Source organism: Tetrao urogallus (assembly GCF_951394365.1).
Source record: "Tetrao urogallus genome assembly, chromosome: 1".
Lineage (NCBI taxonomy): Eukaryota > Metazoa > Chordata > Aves > Galliformes > Phasianidae > Tetrao > Tetrao urogallus.
The window spans coordinates 131,572,397-131,591,767 of NC_136813.1; the positions used below are offsets into that span (position 1 = coordinate 131,572,397).

Here is a 19,371-nt window from a genome sequence, read left to right on the forward strand (position 1 = left end):
CTAGCTCCCAGCATTCCCTACTGGAGCTCCTGAGTTCCTTCACTCCTTAGGAAGCCCTGCTGACATGCCAGCAGTGTTGGCAACCCAACCCAAACCGTCAGATGGCCTTGGTAACCTGCAGCTGGGAGTGATGTGAGGACAGTATAAATTCTCCCTCTGCCTGAACCCTTCACTCACTGCAGGGTGTAGGAGGACAAGCGGAGTGAGAGCTTCAGTTAAATCCTTAGAATTTCAGGATTCTCTAATTCTTTGAACATGTGAGCCAACAAACCCTTACACTGCCAAGGGAAGTACAGTGAGTTATTTAATGCAAGAGTCTGAGGGGATTTTGCTTGCACTCTCCATTGAAAATCCCCTCAGAGCAGAGAGAAGCCTAGGAAGAAAGTCCCAAGCAAAGCTTCTTCAGCGTGAGAAGCATACAGCCATAATGTGATGATGGTTGCTACCAAGCAGCGGGGATGCTTAGCTCTGTGCTTCACACAAGGCTTCCTGGACTTACCGCCTGGGACTCCAAACTAGGACTTGCTGACATTCTCGTATATGACATCGCTTATGCAGAACTGCTGCTTCTTCTTTTGCCACATCAATTGCACACACTGGTGAATAAAAATGTATTGTTCCTGGAAGAAAGAATTAAGGGAATTGGCATTTTTGCAACTCACAAAGTCTGATGAAAACCCAAACACAGGTTCATAGCAGCTGTCGGCATAGCTTCCCTGTTTTGTACTCCCTACCCCCTCACAACGCACAGTGAGTTCTATGCTTCCCAAATAATAGCCTCTTACCATTGTGCAGAGCAGCTTTGGAAGCACAAAAACTCACTAAGCTTCCCCCAGCATCATACAGTGAGAGATGCAGTGAAACAAATGAATACTGGTTGTAGTGTTGGCTGTGAGGGCAACCTGACTGGAAGCTGAAGTGATGGGTGATTTGCTGAGAGTTTTACCAATAACTGATTACCCGCTGGTTGTGAAGGTAGCAAATTTAAGCTCTGAACAAGGTGTATTGTAAGTTAAGTCACAACTGTGCTGTGGGAGAAGTGCTTCAGCCGAATTTATGACATAGCTTTCTAGGAATCTCATTTATGTAGCTTGTTCCAAAAGTAATGCCTCCTATTTATTTCCATGGAAACTACAACAGATACGAACAGTACAATAACACTATTTGATAGAGAAAATTCTCAGCTACAAAACACTATTTTTCACCATAGTCGTCACCATTAGCATGCATTTTCAAAAGTGATGAACACAAGCCTGCATTCAGCACTCATAAAAATATGCACTGTCACTACTGCTGAAACACACCACACACTGCCTCATGGTGCTTGCTTCCACTCTTTTTTCTCCATAAATGTTCAGCAACCATTGATGGATGTCAGTGGATGCCATTTTTTTCCACACAGAGGCATTCAGTGGCACACTTTTGCTTCATACACATTTCCATGTCAGATGCCATTCTGACAGATTGCCCCCTTGCTGCCATTTGTCACATGGCAACAAAATGTAATGGAGCACTGGTGGGAAAGTTCAGCTTCTGCTGTACCACCAGCATGTGCCTCTGATAAAGCGGGCTAATATAATAACATAGGAAGCAGTGCTTTCAGAGCTGCAGTTGTACCTTTAGAAACAATAGTTGCTATTATTCACAGTTCCCCTTTTGTCTGGTTGCAGTGTAGAATCCCAAATCCCAGATTCCAAGAGGAGGCTGTGCAAGCACATGCCAGCCATATGGCCAGTGACCATGGTGTGTTAAATGATGTGCTGGAGAGGAGCAAGGCTGAGTCCCTTGCTTCTCACTGAGCAACGGCACTGCTGCGTGTGCAAGACATCTTTCCCATTTCAATCTGAAATGAAGACCCACACTGTCATGGTCTCTGACATGGTGGCAGTTTTGCAGGACTAAGAATGTCAGTTTTGTAGTGCTGGCCAGTCAGAGAGGGGCAACCAACTGCAGGAACCTGCGGAGTGCAGCAATCCAATGAATCACAGAATCGTAGGGGCTGGGAGGGACATCTAGAGATCACCAAATCCCACCCCCCTGCAAAGCAGGCCCCCTAGAGCAGACTACACAGGTAGGCGTCCAGGCAGCTCTTGAATATCTCCAGAGAAGGAGAATCCTCTCTGAGCAGCTTCACTCTTATTGTGAAGAAGTTCCTTTGCATATTGGTGCAGAACTTCCTATATTCAAGTTTACAGCTGTTTCCCCACAGAACACTGAAAAGAAGTTGGCCATGTGTCTTTGACTCCCACACTTAAGATATTTATAAACATTAGCAGATCCCCTCTTTTATCCAGTCTTTTAGTACTACAGGTGTAACCTTCATACTATATGCTCTCATGTCAAATCTGAAGGTTCTATATGGCTTTCTGGAAGTCCACCTACCTCACATTGCCTGAAAATAAATTAGTTTTAGAATTATATTTTAGAAAAATACCCAAATGCATTTAAGTGCAACAAATTGCATTCATGCCACGCATGCAACTGAAAAGTTTTGATAAGCTTTGTGTTCCCTAACGCTTGACTTCTTTACCAGTATGAGGCTGAAACTTAGGTTTGCTCACAGAGCAGTTAATTATTTGGGGATTTATCGCCCCATGTGTACAGTACATTGGAAGCAAATCATCATACAGAGAAACAGTGTATTTCAGTTTGAAATTTAGAAGTCATCACTTGAGTTTATTCCTAGCAGAGAGAAGGCAAACCCAAACAAATCCTCCAGTAATCCTTATGTGTATAAGGCATGGGGAACAAGTGGCTCTTGAGCAAAAATGACTCTCCAAAGACAGAGGCAATTTAAAGCTTCAGAATCTGAGTGTGGATCTCATTCTGTGCCCACAACGGTCTGATGATCCCAGCAGGTATCAGAGCTTGAAGTATGTTTCAGGCCACATAAAAGTCAGGATTTCTTCACACCCTTTGGTTTGAAGTGACTAGTTTTAATTCAGAGTGTACTCCATTTTAACCTCTTTTTCAGGCTTGTGCTACTTTTTTTTTTCTAACTGCTCCATGAGACAGAGCCAAAGTTTCCATGTGAGGAAATGTGAGCTCAGGTCAGCCCAGGTGTGCGGTTTCAGGTTTTCTAAAGAGAGCCATTCCAGTGGTCCTGTACCTGAGTGCCAGTGCCACCTGCTGACATCTGCACAAGGCTCGGCAGGACTGGGCATCAGCCCCAGACAGGCAGTGGCTTTATATGTTAGAAAAAAATCACATCACCTCAGGAGTGTTAATGCAGCTGCAGCCGAAATAAAATGCCAGGATTTGTTTTCTGGTGTTTATACAAGGCCTTTTAGAGAACTGTGTTGAAAAGTGGTTGTTTATGGGAATGATCCAGAATGATCTGAGACTGGCTTTTAAAATTCCTAGAGAGTAGCAGGCATTCCCATCGCTTTTTCTTCTTCTCCCTCACCCTTGCTCAGTCTTTTCTGCTTTGCTCTGGGATAAGGAATCCTTGGCAACAGATTATCTGCCAGAGCCAGGCTGCTAACAGTGATGGTGGTCCTTCCAGCTATATGATGGTTGCCAGCTTGTTCTGCATCTAACCAGTGGAGTAAAAGAAGCAGGAAATCTTTCCATCATTAGTAGAAGAACTGGGAAGATTCCAGATACATAAAACCATCTGTTTTGGAATAAGAGTTTCTGCATATTTTTCCATACAGATATTCTGATATGACTATTATGAAATGTCTCCCTCCAACATAAAAAGAGGTATCTAGTAGACATATATACAGGGAGTGGAACTGGGTGGTCTCTGGCAAATTTCTCATGGTTCTTATGTCCCTTCTGTTTTGGGTATTTGTATTGCCATAATGTAATTTAGTTCATATGCTTGACCAGATGATACACTCCTGAAAACCTGTGAGTGGCTGTCCAATACTGATATCACTTCATGAGTCATTAATCCCTTCAGCAAGTCCAATTCTTTTCAAAATGGTTTGAAATTTTTAAATGGTAGTTTCTTCGAATGCATTTTTACACATTAATTTTTTCAGAAAGTGATAAGAGCTCATCACCTCTGGATGACATCAGTGAGATTGAAGACATTTCATCAGACTCTCAGCTGTGCAGCAGATTAACAACATGACAATATTTCAATAAAGACGACAACTTAATTTTTGCAATTCATAGCTACTTTGACAGGTGTTCAAAGGGGACAACAATCACTGGACATGAGCAAACTACAGAGGAGCATGAGAGAGATCCCATGATACGTTCACACCAAAGTGAATTGACACAGCATCCTACCTCTGTCTGCACCATGGACATTCTGTAGGACCTCATGTCAGATACCAGGCCCAATATATCTACGAACTCATGGTCACGGATGTGCTGTAAGAGCCGGTCCAAAGCTATGAATGTTCCTGTTCGTCCCACTCCAGCACTGCAACAAATACAGACATATATCTCGTTTAGGCTTTCCAAGCATGGGCACAGAAGAAAATCAGAGGCACTCCAAAAAGTAGATGTCCTGCAGCTTATATAATTTACTAGGGCACATCACCTAGTCATAGCAGGAAACCAGGCTGGTCAAGCAGGACCTGCCTTTCATGAACCCATGCTGGCTGGGCCTGATCCTCTGGTTGTCGCACACATGCTGTGTGAATGCACTCAAGATGATCCCCTCCATAACCTTCCCCAACCCTGTGGTCAAGATGACAGACCTGTAGTTTCCTAGATCCTCCTTCTGACCCCTCTTGTAGATGGGCATCACATTAGCAAGTCTTCAGTCATCTGGTACCTCCCTAGTTGAACAGAACTGCTGATAAATGGAGGAAGATGGCTTGGCAAGCACTTCTGCCAGCTCTCTCTGTACCCACCGGTGGATCCCATCTGGCCCCATGAAACTGTGACAGTCCAAGTTGAGCAGCAGGTCGCTAACTGTTTCCTCCAGAATTTGGGGTTTTATTCTGCTCCCCACCCATCTTCCAGCTTGAGGGCTGAGTTCCCTGAAGATAACTGTTCTGACTATTAAAGACAGATGTAAAGAAGACATTGAGTACCCCAGTCTTTTCCTCATCCTTTGCGGCAATGTTCTCTGCCAGACCCAATATAGAATGGATATTCTCCTTGGCTCTCCTTTTGTTAATGTATTTGTAAAAACATTTTTTCTTCTCTTTTTACAATTGTGGCCAGATTAAGTTCTAGCTGGGCTTTTGTCTTTCTAATTCTCTCCTTGCATATCACAGCAACATCCTTGTACTCTCCCCAGGTTTCCTGCCCCTTCTTACAAAGAAGGTAAACTCTCTTTTTTCCCAGTCCCAGCAAACGCTTCCCATTCAACTAGGCTGGTCTTCTTCCATGTCAGTTCATCTTATGACACACAGGGACAATCTGTTCCTGCACTTTTGAGAATTTGTTTCTTGAGGAATGTCCAGCCTTCCTGGATCCCTTCGCCCTTCAGGACTGTCTCTCAAGGGACACTCCCAGCCAGTATCCTAGCCCAAAGTCTGCCCTCCAGAAGTCTGGGATAGTGCCTTTTCTGATCCTCTTCCTGACTTCACCAAGAACAGAGAACTCAATCATTTTGTGATTGCTATGCCCAGGACAGATTCCAACGACCATACCTCCCGCCAATCCTTCTGTGTTTGTAAACAGCAGGTCTAGAGGGGCTTGATAGGTTGTGAAAATCTCTTACCAACTGTGTTAGGAAATTACCTTCCACACATTCCAGGAACCTCCTAGACTACTTCATCCCTGCTGTATTTTATTTTCAGCAAACATTTGGTAAGTTGAAATCCCCCATGAGAACAAGGGTTACAACTGTGTGACTTCTGCCAACTGTTTGTAGAATGATATATATATCTCTTCATCCAGGCTAGGTGGTCTGTAGCAGCCTTGTTGGTTATTCCCCTGATCCTTACCTGTTATGACTTGACCTTATCATTACCAGTGTTGAGCTCTACAAAATCAAACCACTCCCTAATACACAGAGCAACCTCAGCACCTCTCTTTTCTTTCCTATCCTTTCTGAAGACCTTATTGCAACAGTCCAGTTGTGAGAGCGATCCCATCATATTTCAGTGATGATGACTTTGTCAGCTGCACAGGGGCTTCTAACTCCTTCTGTTTATTGGCCATGTTGTGTGCATTGTTGTAGATGCTCTTCAGCTTAGATTTTGATCTCATCCCCAACACTGGCATGCTGTCCCTAAGCTCATCCATAGTAAGCCTGGTTTTATCCCTTTCTCCCTTAAAACCGAGTTTAAACTCTTCTCAGCGAACTCCATCGACTCCTGGACTAGAATACTTTTCCCCCATGAGACTGGTGATCTCCATCTGTTGCCAGGAGACCTAGTGCTGTACAAACCACTCCATAATTGAAAAAACAAAGTTCCACCAAGAGCACCAGCCTCTTAGCTGTGTGTTTGTTTGGTTGGTTTTCCTGTTCTTTGCAGTATTTTTCCCTGCTACTGCAGGGACTGAGGAAAATACCATCTAAGCTGCCATTCCTTCAACTATTTGCCCCAGTTACCTAAAGAGAGCCAACACAGTAACTACTATTACGGCTAGAAGTATCTTAACAGATATTCCTTATTTTGTCTTGTGGTACTTTCAGAAAAGTATTTGAGATGAAGTTTCAGTAGTTCGTCTTAACACAGCTTTCACAAAACAGATTTTTTGCTTGTATTTCTTTAGCAAAAATGTTAATATGTGAAAAGAGATGAAATGGAACTTTAGATCTGCTCATTTGGAAGATTCATTAATTGATACGTTCATAGTATTCACAGATACATTAATTGATATATACATAAATAGCAAGTGGAAAAGTTGTAATTATGCCAGTTCCTCCCCTTCTTTAAAGCAAGAGAGCAACCGCTGTTGTTTATCAATACATTCCTTCTTCCTGCACATCCACTCATTCCAGAACATTGTTATTTATAATCTATGTGGTCTAATATGTACAGTGTTGTGCAAAATATTATCTGAAAAGCTCTTTCTCTGCTGGTAGAAGCATCCTAATTAAAAAGAAGATGCTACAGAAAATGCTTTCTCCTACACTTTCCCAGAACAATTAAGTAATATCAAAAATGCCATTTCAGAACCCTAATTTTAGTTCCTTCCCTGGCTTACTAGCATTACTTGACAGGAGGACTCCAAAACAATATCCTCTATGCATTTTTCCATTACGATGTAGAGGAATGCTGCAAGCTTTGCTGCTTTTACAGATGCTCTTGTTTTGCATCCATCAGAATGCTAGCTGTCATTTCTGGAAACTTGAAAAGATACTATTCTAAAAGACTGTTTTCTGTTAAGTAGTACTAAAAAGACTGCTGTGAGAGACACAGTGCTGACCAACATATCAGCAACAGACTGGACCAGGATGGAAGGTGCTGACACACAGCTCAGCAACATAGCTGCTGTCTGAGGTGGGTGATTCAGGGCTGGCAGGTACAGAGCTTGTCCAGCCTCAACATTCTTTTGGACCATGTCACTAGGGAGTACACACATTCATCTACTGCAACCTGGCAATTTTTGTCCCTCTGAAGACCTATCAAGAGCAGCTCTTGCACCAGAAGCTACAAAGAGGTCTCAAGTCAGTGGGTAGCATTGTGTCAGGAAGCAATATGGTATGATGTCATCTCTGGCATGGCAGCTGCTCCCAGTAGGGCAAGGAGAGTGAGCGTGTTCATCAAAGTGCAGATGACACACAAGGGATAAATGTGTCAGTGTATTAGCAAGCTTCCTCTCCAAAATTACCCTTCCAACCTATCTCACCGGGTCTTTCCTTCAACTCTCCGCTGACTTGGCTGTGAAATGCTTACCTGCAGTGTACGATCATGGGGCCTTTACTCTTTACTGACTTCTGCCTGACCATCTGCACGAACTGCAGGATGCTTTCAGCGGCGTTGGCTGTGGGGACACCATGGTCTGGCCAGGCAGTGTAGTTAAAATGCATCACGTCTTGCACCTCATCAGCCTAGTGGGAAAAGCAGAACAGCAGTGTGTTCACAGAGGTTTTAGCAGTGCGGTCACGTTCAGTCACACTGAGGTTTTGTTGTTACTTTTTTTTTTTCTTGATCCATATACTACCAAAGACAGTAAAATCATAAAGTCAGCCAAAAGGGTAAAAACTCCTGATGCTGGGTTTGGGATATGGTTTTGGTGTTTGTTTGATTGTTTGTTTTTACATGGCAGTTAATTTTTTTGTTTGTTTGGGGTTTTTTTTTTTGCTTATAAATCAAGAACTGTTGCGCTTTTCAAGCTTAGGCTTTGTTCCTCCTTGTATTCCATTTCCTCTCCTTTTCTCCTTTTGCCATGGGTAAAGAACAACACTGGCAAACAATTAATACTGGATTCATGAGAATTTTTTTTCTGAAGTGTAAAGAAAAAACAGAAGGAAAAACATCTCCTTCTAACATTGTCATTGCCAGGCAACAAAGAAAACATCTTAGAAAAATACACATTATTTTTAAAAGCATTTCTAAAATCTTCAGTAGCATTAGGTGAAATAAAATCCTCACTACAACCGATGTCTTCTTTAAGATATCAAGGGACTCAAAAGGTGGGGAGGGCTATCTATGTGTTTGAGAAAACCTTATCACAAAAATAACATGGCAATCAAGGCCTTTAGTTTTGCCAAATCAGGCTAAAGATCTTTATTCCAGAAACTCTTCTCCAGTCACAGACAGCAACAGGTCTTAGGGAAAGAATATTTAAAAGGAGACCAGTCCAAAAGCCCCTTAAGTAGCTGTTGTAGCTTTGATAGAGGACAGTGCCTAAACAGCAAGCTGAACTGCAATTGTTATTTTCAGTAGATACCAACACAGCCCAACCTCTGACTTGATCCCATCATGTCTTATGGCAGTTCTTTGCTTTATTCTCACATGATTTATTGAAGCAGCTGCAAAAGAAACTTGGCTGTTTGTAATGAGTTGCAAGTCTCTTCCATTTCCTCTACTTCAATAAGTGAAAGCAGAGAAATGCTCTATTTCAGCAGCAGTAGGGAGTGGAGAACCAGTGAACACATTTTACACAAGGTCCTGTCTAAGCCATTCACTAAACTTATGTTACAAACATTGCACAACTGCCCTTTCAAAAAGATATTTTCAATTTCTACATATGTATTTTTAAGTTTTGAATGGTTTACAGCAGTAAGATTATGCCTGACAGTAAAAAAAAAAAAAAAGCAAGTATATTTGTCAGTGTACAGTAATTATCTGCATCACAGGAACGTCTATACGTACAGTATGTACAACTGTTGCTTCAGTTTTATGTGTTGCCGGCAAGTTCACAGAGATGGCAACCTTAGGTGAAAGTCATGTGATTTAGACATTTACCTGTGTGGAGTGAGAGAGAGCAAGGCCATAATCAATTTTCTTAGGTGCTTTTCAGTGCATGCCAGAAATGGACAGATTTTAAAGAAAAGCCTGGACAAAAATTGCTCCCACTCTGCTAGTAGAGCTATGAAACATGATACACTTACATAGCTAATTCGGAAATTCCTATAAACCCAGTCTGTGTGTTCTTCCTCAGACAGCATCTCAACAGTAATGTCCCCATATGCAATAGGATCTTCTGTAAAAGGCCAGTAATGATCACATTTCACCTAAGAGGGAAACATACAAATGTATCTATATGCATATTTAAAAAAAGCACAATCAAAAACATACTGGACTGCAGTTTCAGAAATGCCTACAGCACTGCTTGCTTCTTTCAATAAGAGGTAATATACCCTGTAATTACTTTCAGCTTCATCATTCTTGTTTGTAAATAACTACAGGCATCGTTATGCATTAGTTCTCTGAAGGGGAACATTAGCATAGCAAAGCATGAAAATACATATCTTTTTTGCAGATTGTTACATTTCCTCATGGAAGAGGTCTAAGAGGAAAAAAATATGGGGAAAAGGAATATATTAAAAACATGCACCTATCTTTCTTTTATTATATTATAATGGTAATGGACACATAAAGCCTAATACATGTGTTTTATTTTTATGTAATCTTAAAAGCACAGAATCACAGATATGTTGAGGTGGGCAAGGACCAATAGGTCCACCTGCTCCAACCCCTGCTGAAGTAGGGACACCTGGAGCAGGATGCCCGGGCCTATGTCCAAGTGGCTTTTGAAGATCTTCAAAGTCCTAGACTCTGGACAATCTATACCAGTGTTTGACCCCATCTCTCACAACAAAAAAGCATTTGCTTGTGTTTAGACTGAATTCTATTTCCTTTAGTTTGTGCTTATTGCCTCTTGTCCTGTCAAAAGGCACCTCTAAGAAGAGTCTGGATCCCTCATCTCCACTCTTTCCCATCAAGTGTTTACTCTTTCAGGTGAAAGAGTCCTAGATTCCTCAGCCTCTCCATTTGAAAGATGCTCCAGACTGTCAATCATCCTGAAATGTTTACCGTAACTTAATGAAGTGAAATTCCAGGTCTAATGACACTGCCTCGTGAAAAATAATGCAAATGAATCCACCCACCAATTAATAAATATGGTTTCAGAGCAGATCATAAAAAATAAAGAAAGAAAGAAAGAAAAATGCATAAAACTATCTTAGTTTCAGCTGGGACGGGTTTGTTTTCTTCACAGTGTCTGGTAAGATGCTATGTTTTGATTCTAGGAGAAAAACTATGACACCAATAAGACACCAATGTTTATAGTTGCTAAGCGTGCTGTATTGAGCCAAGGCTATTCTCAGTAAAGGGCCCATGGAGCTGGGAGGGAACAGAATTAGGACAGCTGACCGAAACTGGCCAAAGGGATATTCCAGACTATATAACATCATGCAGAAAGAGTTAAAATGGAGTGGGATGTCTTTCTCTTCCACTGCTCTGGGGACACTGGGCATTAGTTGGATGGGGGGGAGCAATTGCTTGTACTTAAACCACATCAAAGATTTTGTTACATACCCGTCTTTTCTCATTGCACTGAGTGAGCATAACAATAATTTGAGATTTTTGCTGTAGAACCATCTTCCAAAAATCATTCCTAGTTTCTGGCAGTGGTCCTTGTGTTGCAATGTATTCCTGGGGTGAATTATAACCCTAAAAAAACAAAGAGACGAGTGCTTTTCACTGACACGTTTAATGCTTCAGAACACCTGTTTTGCTATGGCATATGTACTTTTTGGCTTGTTCAATTTGTATTTTTAAAACTGATCTCTAGCATAAATCCCTTCACTATTTTTACTTAATGATTACTTCACAAATTTTGCCATTTTTTGGTGCTTCCAAACATAAGCAATCTAGAATGGAAGACAGAAGAAGAAGCTGTGACTCCATAAATCTTGTGCCCCCAGAACTGGAAGGGCAACATTAAAAAAAATGAAGTACTGAGGATCCTAAATCAAAATTCCATCTTCCATAATTTAAGAGTTTGCTAAGTTATAGACATAAAAATTATTATATATGTAGTGCATGTGGTGATTTTCAAGAACTGATATAAGTGGAGGTTAGCAATAAACAGGAATATGTGCATATGTTTATATCATAAGGACTCAAATTAGTAAAATATTAATTCGAATGCTTTTGGAATTCAACTGCTATTTATTTCATATTTCTTCTCCTATCGCTATCAACTAGCTGTAAAAATCTCCTTATATTCAAAAATACTGTCTTGAAGATCATAATAAAAGACCCAAAGAAAGGTTGTTTTAGCATCTGCTATAGTCATATTTGCAGAGTTTATAAAGCTATTCATATTCCTGACAAGAGCAAAAGATAAATTCAGCATTCAACATGATCCCATGTAAATTGGGCAATTTCTGTGCCACCCCTGTACATTCCCTGTGGATTGTAACAATACTGACAATTTGGGAGCAATTCCCACAAATGTTTTCCTCTAGACATCTCTAAAGGTCAGTGCAGTCTAAGTTTTCCTGTTACACAGAATGCTGTTTGCTTGTATAGCCCAAGTGTCAAATCATTACTATCGCAGAGACACAGATGACCACTAGTATCCGTGTTTGGAGGAGGTACTCAGTAAAGAAGCCATCTTCAGGAAAAAAAAAAAAAAACAAGCATTAAGATGATGCACCTACCTCTTTTAGGAAGACAAATTCAGCACTACGCTATAAGTAAAACCAAGTAGATGTAAACTATAAAAAAATAATAAAATAGAACTCAGCAATCCAAAAAGAATTGCTGCATTCAATCCAATTATAAATAACCCTGTATCTTAAAACCTTTTCTGATCTGTCAATGATGGTTTTGAAGACTGGGACATTTTTCTTGATTCACTACCAGCTTGGACACATAGAACAGTAGCGCTTAGGTTCATGCCCTTGTCAATTAGAAACTAAGTACAACAACAACATATTCAGCAGTACATGTGCGGATGATGGCCCAGTGACAGAGAAGTGGTTTCACTGACTCACTTGAGGGCCCCTCCCTTTTCCGGAATCCTGACTCAGTTCCCCCTAGCACTGCCAGGACCAGATCTGTCCTCTCTGCTCATGGCACACGTGCAGAAATGCTCGTCACTAAGTCAAAGGTCTTTTTCTAAACAGATCACAGAATCACTGAATCACCAAGGTTGGAAAAGATCTTCAAGACCATCCAGTCCAACCATCCACCTACCACCAATAGTACTCACTAAACTACGTCCCTCAACACAAAATCCAAACATTCCTTGAACACCTCCAGGGTCGGTGACTCCACCACCTCTCTGGCAGCCCATTCCACTGCCTGACCACTTTTTCAGAGAAATAGTATTTCCTAACGTCCAGCCTAAATCTCTCCTGGTGCAGCTTGAAACCATTCCTTCCAGTCCTATCACCAGTTACCAAGAGAAGAGGCCAACCCCCTGCTCACTACAACCTCCCTTCAGGCATAGAGAGCAATGAGGTCTCCTCTGAGCCTCCTCTTCTCCAGTCTGAACAACCCCAGCTCTTTCAGTCACTCCTCATAAGGCCTGTGCTCCAGACCCCTCACCGGCTTTGTTGCCTTTCTTTGAAGCCGCTACAGGGCCTCAATGTCTTTCTTGCAACAAAGGACCCAAAACTGGACACAATACTCGAGATGCTGTAGTGAACTCAACACAGCACACACTGAGCATCAGTGAAGGGGAAGTAGAGAACACGGGAATAAAACAAGGGCAAACCTTTGGGCAGCAACAAAGGAAACAAGTAGAAAGAGTTGACAAGGTTTTGGCCCATCCCTAGTGTTCAAATACTTGGCTACAGCTCTGCTTCCACTTCAGTTATTTTAGAACTCTGGGTGCTTTTTCCAGGTAAACAGCTGCTTATCAACACAAAGAGGAAACTAGATTGTGTGCATTAGAAACCTACAAATGTTTCCAGTATAAAAATTTCTATTGTTCTTCCTAGCTGTCTTAAGAAGCACTGCACCACTTCTTCATTCCTGCTCATTCCTCTACCTGTTACATATTATTTTCACAAAGATTCACAGCTCACTCAGTGGTAGCATGAGAAAAAAAATGGTGAAAAATCTAATGTCTCCCCCCACCTTTTTAAAATTTTTTTAAATTTTTTGGTGTGTGGTGGAAAGAACAGCTCCCTTCCAGTAAAATACTGGAAGCTAAAGAAGATTCTGAGAATGTGACTGAGCCACCAGCAGCTATTGTGTCTTTTGCAGCAGATGTGTTCTAAGTGCTGTTCAGGACACTGTTCTTACTCACAGGAATATAGTTGGCATTAATGTAGTCAGATCCCTCTTCTTCATTCATTGAGACTAACCGGACACGACTAAAGTCATCTGTAAAAGAAAATGAAAAAAATCATTGGCTATCAAGCATGGTGCTCAAAATTAATCCTATGCAATCTGAAAAAAAAAAGCCTATTAAAAAAAAAAAAAAAAAGAATGCTCATAAGAGGAAATGGCTTGAAGTTTAAATGGGGTAGATTTACGTTGGATATAAGGAAAAAAATCTTTTACAGTGAGGGTGGAGAGGCACTGGAAAAGGTTGCTCAGAGAGGTGGTGGATGCCCCATCCCTAGAGACATTCAACGTCAAGCTGGATCAGGCCCTGGGCAACCTGATCTAGCTGTGCATATCGCTGTCCATTGCAGGGCAGTTGGACTAGATAGCCTTTAAAGGTCCCTTCCAACTCTAAGGATTCTATGATTGTATATTCACCAACAGAGAGCAACACTTGCCTCAGTATATACTACATGGATGCACAATTACTACTATTCAGCAAAATACATCTTTTGACTACCAGTGCTTTGGGCTCCCTTAGGTTTCATTAAAAACATAAGAAAAATATAGTAACAACTTTCAGTAGTAGAAACAACACTGTATTCCTCACTTCCTAACTCCAGTCTTGATAAACATCCCCCCAAAAACATCTCTTCATATCTAAAAGAAAAAAATATATCACCATCTTCTCTCTACAGGCAGGTTTTAGAAAAGGCTTTTATCAGTCAGAAAATCTGTCATGATTCCCCTATTATTAAAAATCATCTTTCCATCTCAAGGGACTTTATCAGTGCACGTACTTACATGGCAGGATATTTGTGTAGCGATTTTTGCAGCGATTCATGGGAAGATCAGCAGCAAAGTGAGCTATGTCAAGCCCAATCAGTTTTAGCTCCTGAGTTAAGAGAGATAAAAATGCCAAGGTCAAACTCACCAAGACTCTGAAAATGAATCTTTGTGAAGTGAATGCTTGCTATTTGTACAAGATTGAAAATGTTCATAAAACACTTTATATACTGATGTTGCCAATGCACTGCTGCTATTAGAGGTTATGGCTGCAGCCTGCTCTTCTCCACCTACACGTAGTTAACAAAAATAGTGTCAAATCAATAGAGTTGATAAATTCTTTCTGTGACAGCCATTTCACATCACTTTAAGGGCTTTCTCCTTAAGTGGCTTTTGGTCTTTTTTCATGGGAACATTTGAAATTTTTTTCCAGACCTTACATTCAGTACTTGTACCAAACATATGATGCATCAAAAGGCTTTTAACTGGCAGCAAGGGTATATCACCAGAACAGTGAGGAAACCTGAAAGTCTCCTTGTTTCCCTTTTAAGCCTTTGAAAGTTATTTCAAAGAGTGGAGCTTTTTAGTTTAGCATTTTTAAGCTGACTTAAATGCAGGTGAATTATGACAGTGTACTTCAGTTACTGTTAAAGGTTGCTCTTGAAGATATTTTTGATGTTTGATACTTTCTCATTTTAATGATGCTCCTCAAGTTAAAGGAGTTGTACAAGTCCTGAACGTAATCTGGGCCACCAGCATGTCCTATATCTAAAGGAAGTGTACTGATCTGACAATTATCTGGAATCATACAGGATGAGACAGAGATGAGCTTACTAAATATACTCCTTAATGGTACCGAGTCCTGCCTTGAAATTCTGCAGAACATAATGTGAAGCTGACCCACCCAATAACAGTGCACATTGCACACTGCAGGGCACAGGAACACACCACGCAAACCTAACATCTGGAGAAATGCTGGCTGAAATATAGTAGCTAGGAGAGGATAGAATCTATAGGTTTACCTCAAATTGCAGAGAAAATTTATAATCAGAATCTTTTGCCATATCCTTGATGTAGCCATCAAAATCATCCAACTGGACAGGGCTTTAAAAAGTAAAACACACAGAATTAAGAAACAAAAATGCATTAGGTTTCATATCTATATCCCCCTACAACACTATATACAAGTGCTGCTAGTGCTGATGGGTTTGATGTGGGTTGGGAAGTCCAACTTCGTATTGTCTCACTGTGTTTCTGGCACCAGGGCGGCGACCGATTAATTTAAGTTTCTTGTGTGCTATGCAAAATGTTGTTTTCACAGAAGCAAAATATCTGGCAAAATGACAATTTTACAACTCATCTGAGCTTTCTTCACACAGAAAAACAGATTTCATATGTAGGTTTTGTCCAAGAAAAAAAATGTCAGAACAGTATTTTGGATGCCACTATTTTCTCTGCTGGCCTTGAGAGCTATACATATTTGTTATAGTGACTGAATTCTCCTGGAGAGATACTGTCTGGAAAAAGTGGCATATACAAAAGCATGCAGAGCTTCGTCAAGTATAAATTGGCTTTGATTTAGTGATGCTCATCATTTTACACGCTTTTCCATTAGGTGAGGGTTTATCTTTAGTACAGGCATAACCTCTAAACACAGAGAAATAATTAGGCTAACACTCTGAATAACTGAACGCAGGTAAACAGCTTCCCTCACCTAATTATCATGCTCTAATTTACAAGCTACTGAGGCATGTACACAGTAATCTTTTCATTTACTTTGAGGCAATATGCCCAGAGGAACCTGTCTCATCACCACTTAATTACTCCTGTTTATCCGTTAACATTAATGATCTCCATGTTCTAACTACAACTGTAATGAGAACCTTACGTCAAGAGGGAAATAATACCAGGAACAAATGTATTCCAGTTTTTCATCATTTGTCATTTTTAAATAAGGATAAGCTCCATTGGAATAACTAAGTTGGATAATTGATCATTTCCCTAATGACTAATTTTCTATCAGTGAGGAGCTGTTTTATAATTTATCTTTTGAGAAGAATTGCTTTTGTCCAATTACTGTTTGCTTTCTGCTTTCAGACATCTATCTTGGGGTGTGTTTTTCAAGAAGTTTTGTGTATCTGTAATTGCAGTACCACTATACCATGTACTCCAATAATGGATGTCCAGTTTAAGGAGATTTTTTAACTATTTAATTATTTAAATATCAAAGAAGTTACATACTTGGTCAGTTTTCTCTTCTTTAGTCCATTTTTACTCCTGAAAAAAAAGAGAGTAGTGCTTTTTCATTTGTTAAACTACCACGTATTCCTTATTCGAGTTTACAACTGGTTTGAGAATGTATGCTTTCTGGTCAATGTAATAGTCAGGATAACGTTGGCAATAATACCTTGGGCATTTTTAAGTTAGTTGCAAAATTTCCATTGATGCTAGTGGGATGTATTTTCCATTCTGTGGCTCTGGAAAATACCACCTTATTCTCAGAAGAATCAGGTTCTCTGAAAATACTGACCCAACAGTATTAATGACTTAATGTTCTGGGGCTGAGGCTCATAGAGCCTGGCTGAATTCCTGTCAGTGTTATTGCAGGAGTTGTAGCACCAAGGTGTCCCCAGGCTGCTCTAGTCTGGCTCTATTGGGCTTGGAAACGATGCCAACAGGAGAGGGAAATTATTAATGAGAAGATCCTGCTGGGCAAAGAGAGAACACTTGCAAATTTTAGTAAAGGTGAAGGAGAAAGGAAAGGACCTCGATGCCATTTCTCACCCATCTCATAACCTGCTTATGATGATCAATGAAGACAATGACAAATATCATACTGACTTAGCTGGACTAAAGCTTAAACCTTAGATAATTTTAATTGATTTTTAACAGCTAGAGATAATTATTCCATTCATGTCTTCTCATGATTCATAAGGGATATAATTCACTAGTGACAGTTGTGAGTGAGCCAAAGAGTTAAATAGTATAACCCATAACAAACGGACTTGGGAGCTACATTAAACTAGCCACCATCATGTGGATTTTTGGAAGATGTGTGTATGTGTGCTCATGTTGTTGTTGCCACAATTAATTAACCAACAAGATTAAACACATCAAGTAAACAACCTAAAATAATTTTGATAGAGGTTTGAAAACAATGATCAATCCTGCTATACCAAGCATGGAGCACAAGTAGATTCTCACTTACTCAGAAGGAATTTTAATGGTGCTATTTTTTTTATTCTTGGGTATCAAAAATCTATTTACTAATTGTATTATAACGATACATTTTAAATTTAATTCTAATAGTAAAATGATTTCTAGATACCGTGCACCACAGCTTCAATTGGTAAATTAAAAGTGAAGACTTTTAATTTCAAAACAGTAAATAAAAAACACAAAAGGAAATTATTAAAAGTGGAGTATTTGTACTTTTCTATCCCTTCAGGATTAGAAGTGAAATAGTAATTAAAAAAAATAATCTGATTTCCAAACTTAAATTCTACAAAATGCTCAATTTTCAGAGGAGACATCAGCTTCAGCAATTTTGTTAACTAGCCAAGGTACATTTCCTTTAAGATGTGAAGCTTTGCTTACAGAGTTAAAAAGAGCTATGACAACACAAACTTCCCACTAACACAGTAGTTTGCTTTGCATAGCACCATTATATACCTCTTCAATCTACAATGCTATCTATACAAATACTGTCACCCATTTGTACTCATTCGTGTGTACTCCATCTGTATATAAATGAGTAGCATTTACACTACATCTTCAAACACCTCTTTTTTCAAAGAAGTCCTAACATTAATTTATCTAGACTACTTAATGCATTTCTTTGCTGTTCACTGTAACTATGGTAAATCTTCTTTTTAAGGTTGGGCAGACTGCAGCTCATTTCAGAAGGAAAAAATATCAAAGTGCTATTTATGATGGGACTTTCTGAGAACTCTTCTCTAAGGAACACTTCAAGAGGCAATAAAACAAGTGATTGACATCCATTTCTCAGCAACAATTTCTCCTGCTTTGATTCTCTCAAGAGTTTCTTAGCACTGCATTTGTTCCCCGAATGTTCATGAATGTTTTAAACCAAAGTAAGTACAAAATAAATTCATTTGAAACATCATCTGATGTTTCATCTTTTCTTCCATTTACCCTACAGATTAAAATACAAAGAGAGCAATTCATCTTATCTCATTCAACTTCAGCTCCTTGAAAGGCAATAAAGTAGACCAAACTGGGAAGTTTAATTGTAGGGGAAATTTCTGAAGAAAGATACATATCTAGGGAGGTAAGGTAATAATAATGTATATTAAACAAGAACAGGCAAAGAGAGAGATGACTCTTTTTGTATCTTCTACAGAGCAAATGTGACCCAAAGAAAACCGTTCTCAGAAATCCCTATGCTAGAGATTTCTATGACCGCCTACCAGGGGATTGGTGCTGTATGGTAATGTGATGAGAAAATGTTTGGTCAAAAGCAAGTCTTAATTTCTGTACACCACTATCCCTTGGACTCCAGACCATCAGGAACATACATTTATTTTATACAAATGAAGCATTTTTGGATCATTGCTAATCTTTTCTCTCATGTATCTTGTAAATGGTTCATAAAACAGTTCTGGCTCTAAATAGACCCTGAGACTTTCCTGGTTAACTATAACCATATATATATATTTAAAAAGTAATTTACAAAGCCTTTATAAACTATTTATGGACAAAACTGCTGAATACAAACACACACACACAGATGCACACAGTGACCCAATTTTTACACCTGAGGAATGCTAGTTGGTATAGATTTTCAGTGAATTGTTGTTTCCAAAAGCAAAACTGGACCTTTAAAAGCAAGTCATTTGACATCACACAGCAAAGGTGGGCCATTATGAAGCAATTTTAGTAAAAGAAAAGCAGCAGAAGGCAATGAGCAGATGAATAACTGGGACAGAAGAAGCCAGGATTTATAATGAAATGGCAAAAACTGTGA

At 39.8% G+C, this 19,371-nt stretch overlaps 1 protein-coding gene across 1 annotated transcript in view; it reads right to left on the reverse strand.

Annotated features, from left to right (window-relative positions):
- Positions 1-515: 515 nt before the first annotated feature.
- The window catches only part of PTPRO (protein tyrosine phosphatase receptor type O), a gene marked incomplete at both ends in the record, with an annotated part of 149,072 nt that continues 130,216 nt past the window's right edge, over positions 516-19,371 (reverse strand). Inside the window, 9 exons of the mRNA XM_079549593.1 lie at positions 516-620; positions 4,243-4,378; positions 7,761-7,915; positions 9,422-9,544; positions 10,851-10,985; positions 13,579-13,655; positions 14,403-14,493; positions 15,407-15,488; positions 16,626-16,661. Coding sequence (XP_079405719.1) covers positions 516-620; positions 4,243-4,378; positions 7,761-7,915; positions 9,422-9,544; positions 10,851-10,985; positions 13,579-13,655; positions 14,403-14,493; positions 15,407-15,488; positions 16,626-16,661 — 940 coding nt within the window. The remainder of the gene's footprint in view (positions 621-4,242; positions 4,379-7,760; positions 7,916-9,421; positions 9,545-10,850; positions 10,986-13,578; positions 13,656-14,402; positions 14,494-15,406; positions 15,489-16,625; positions 16,662-19,371) is intronic.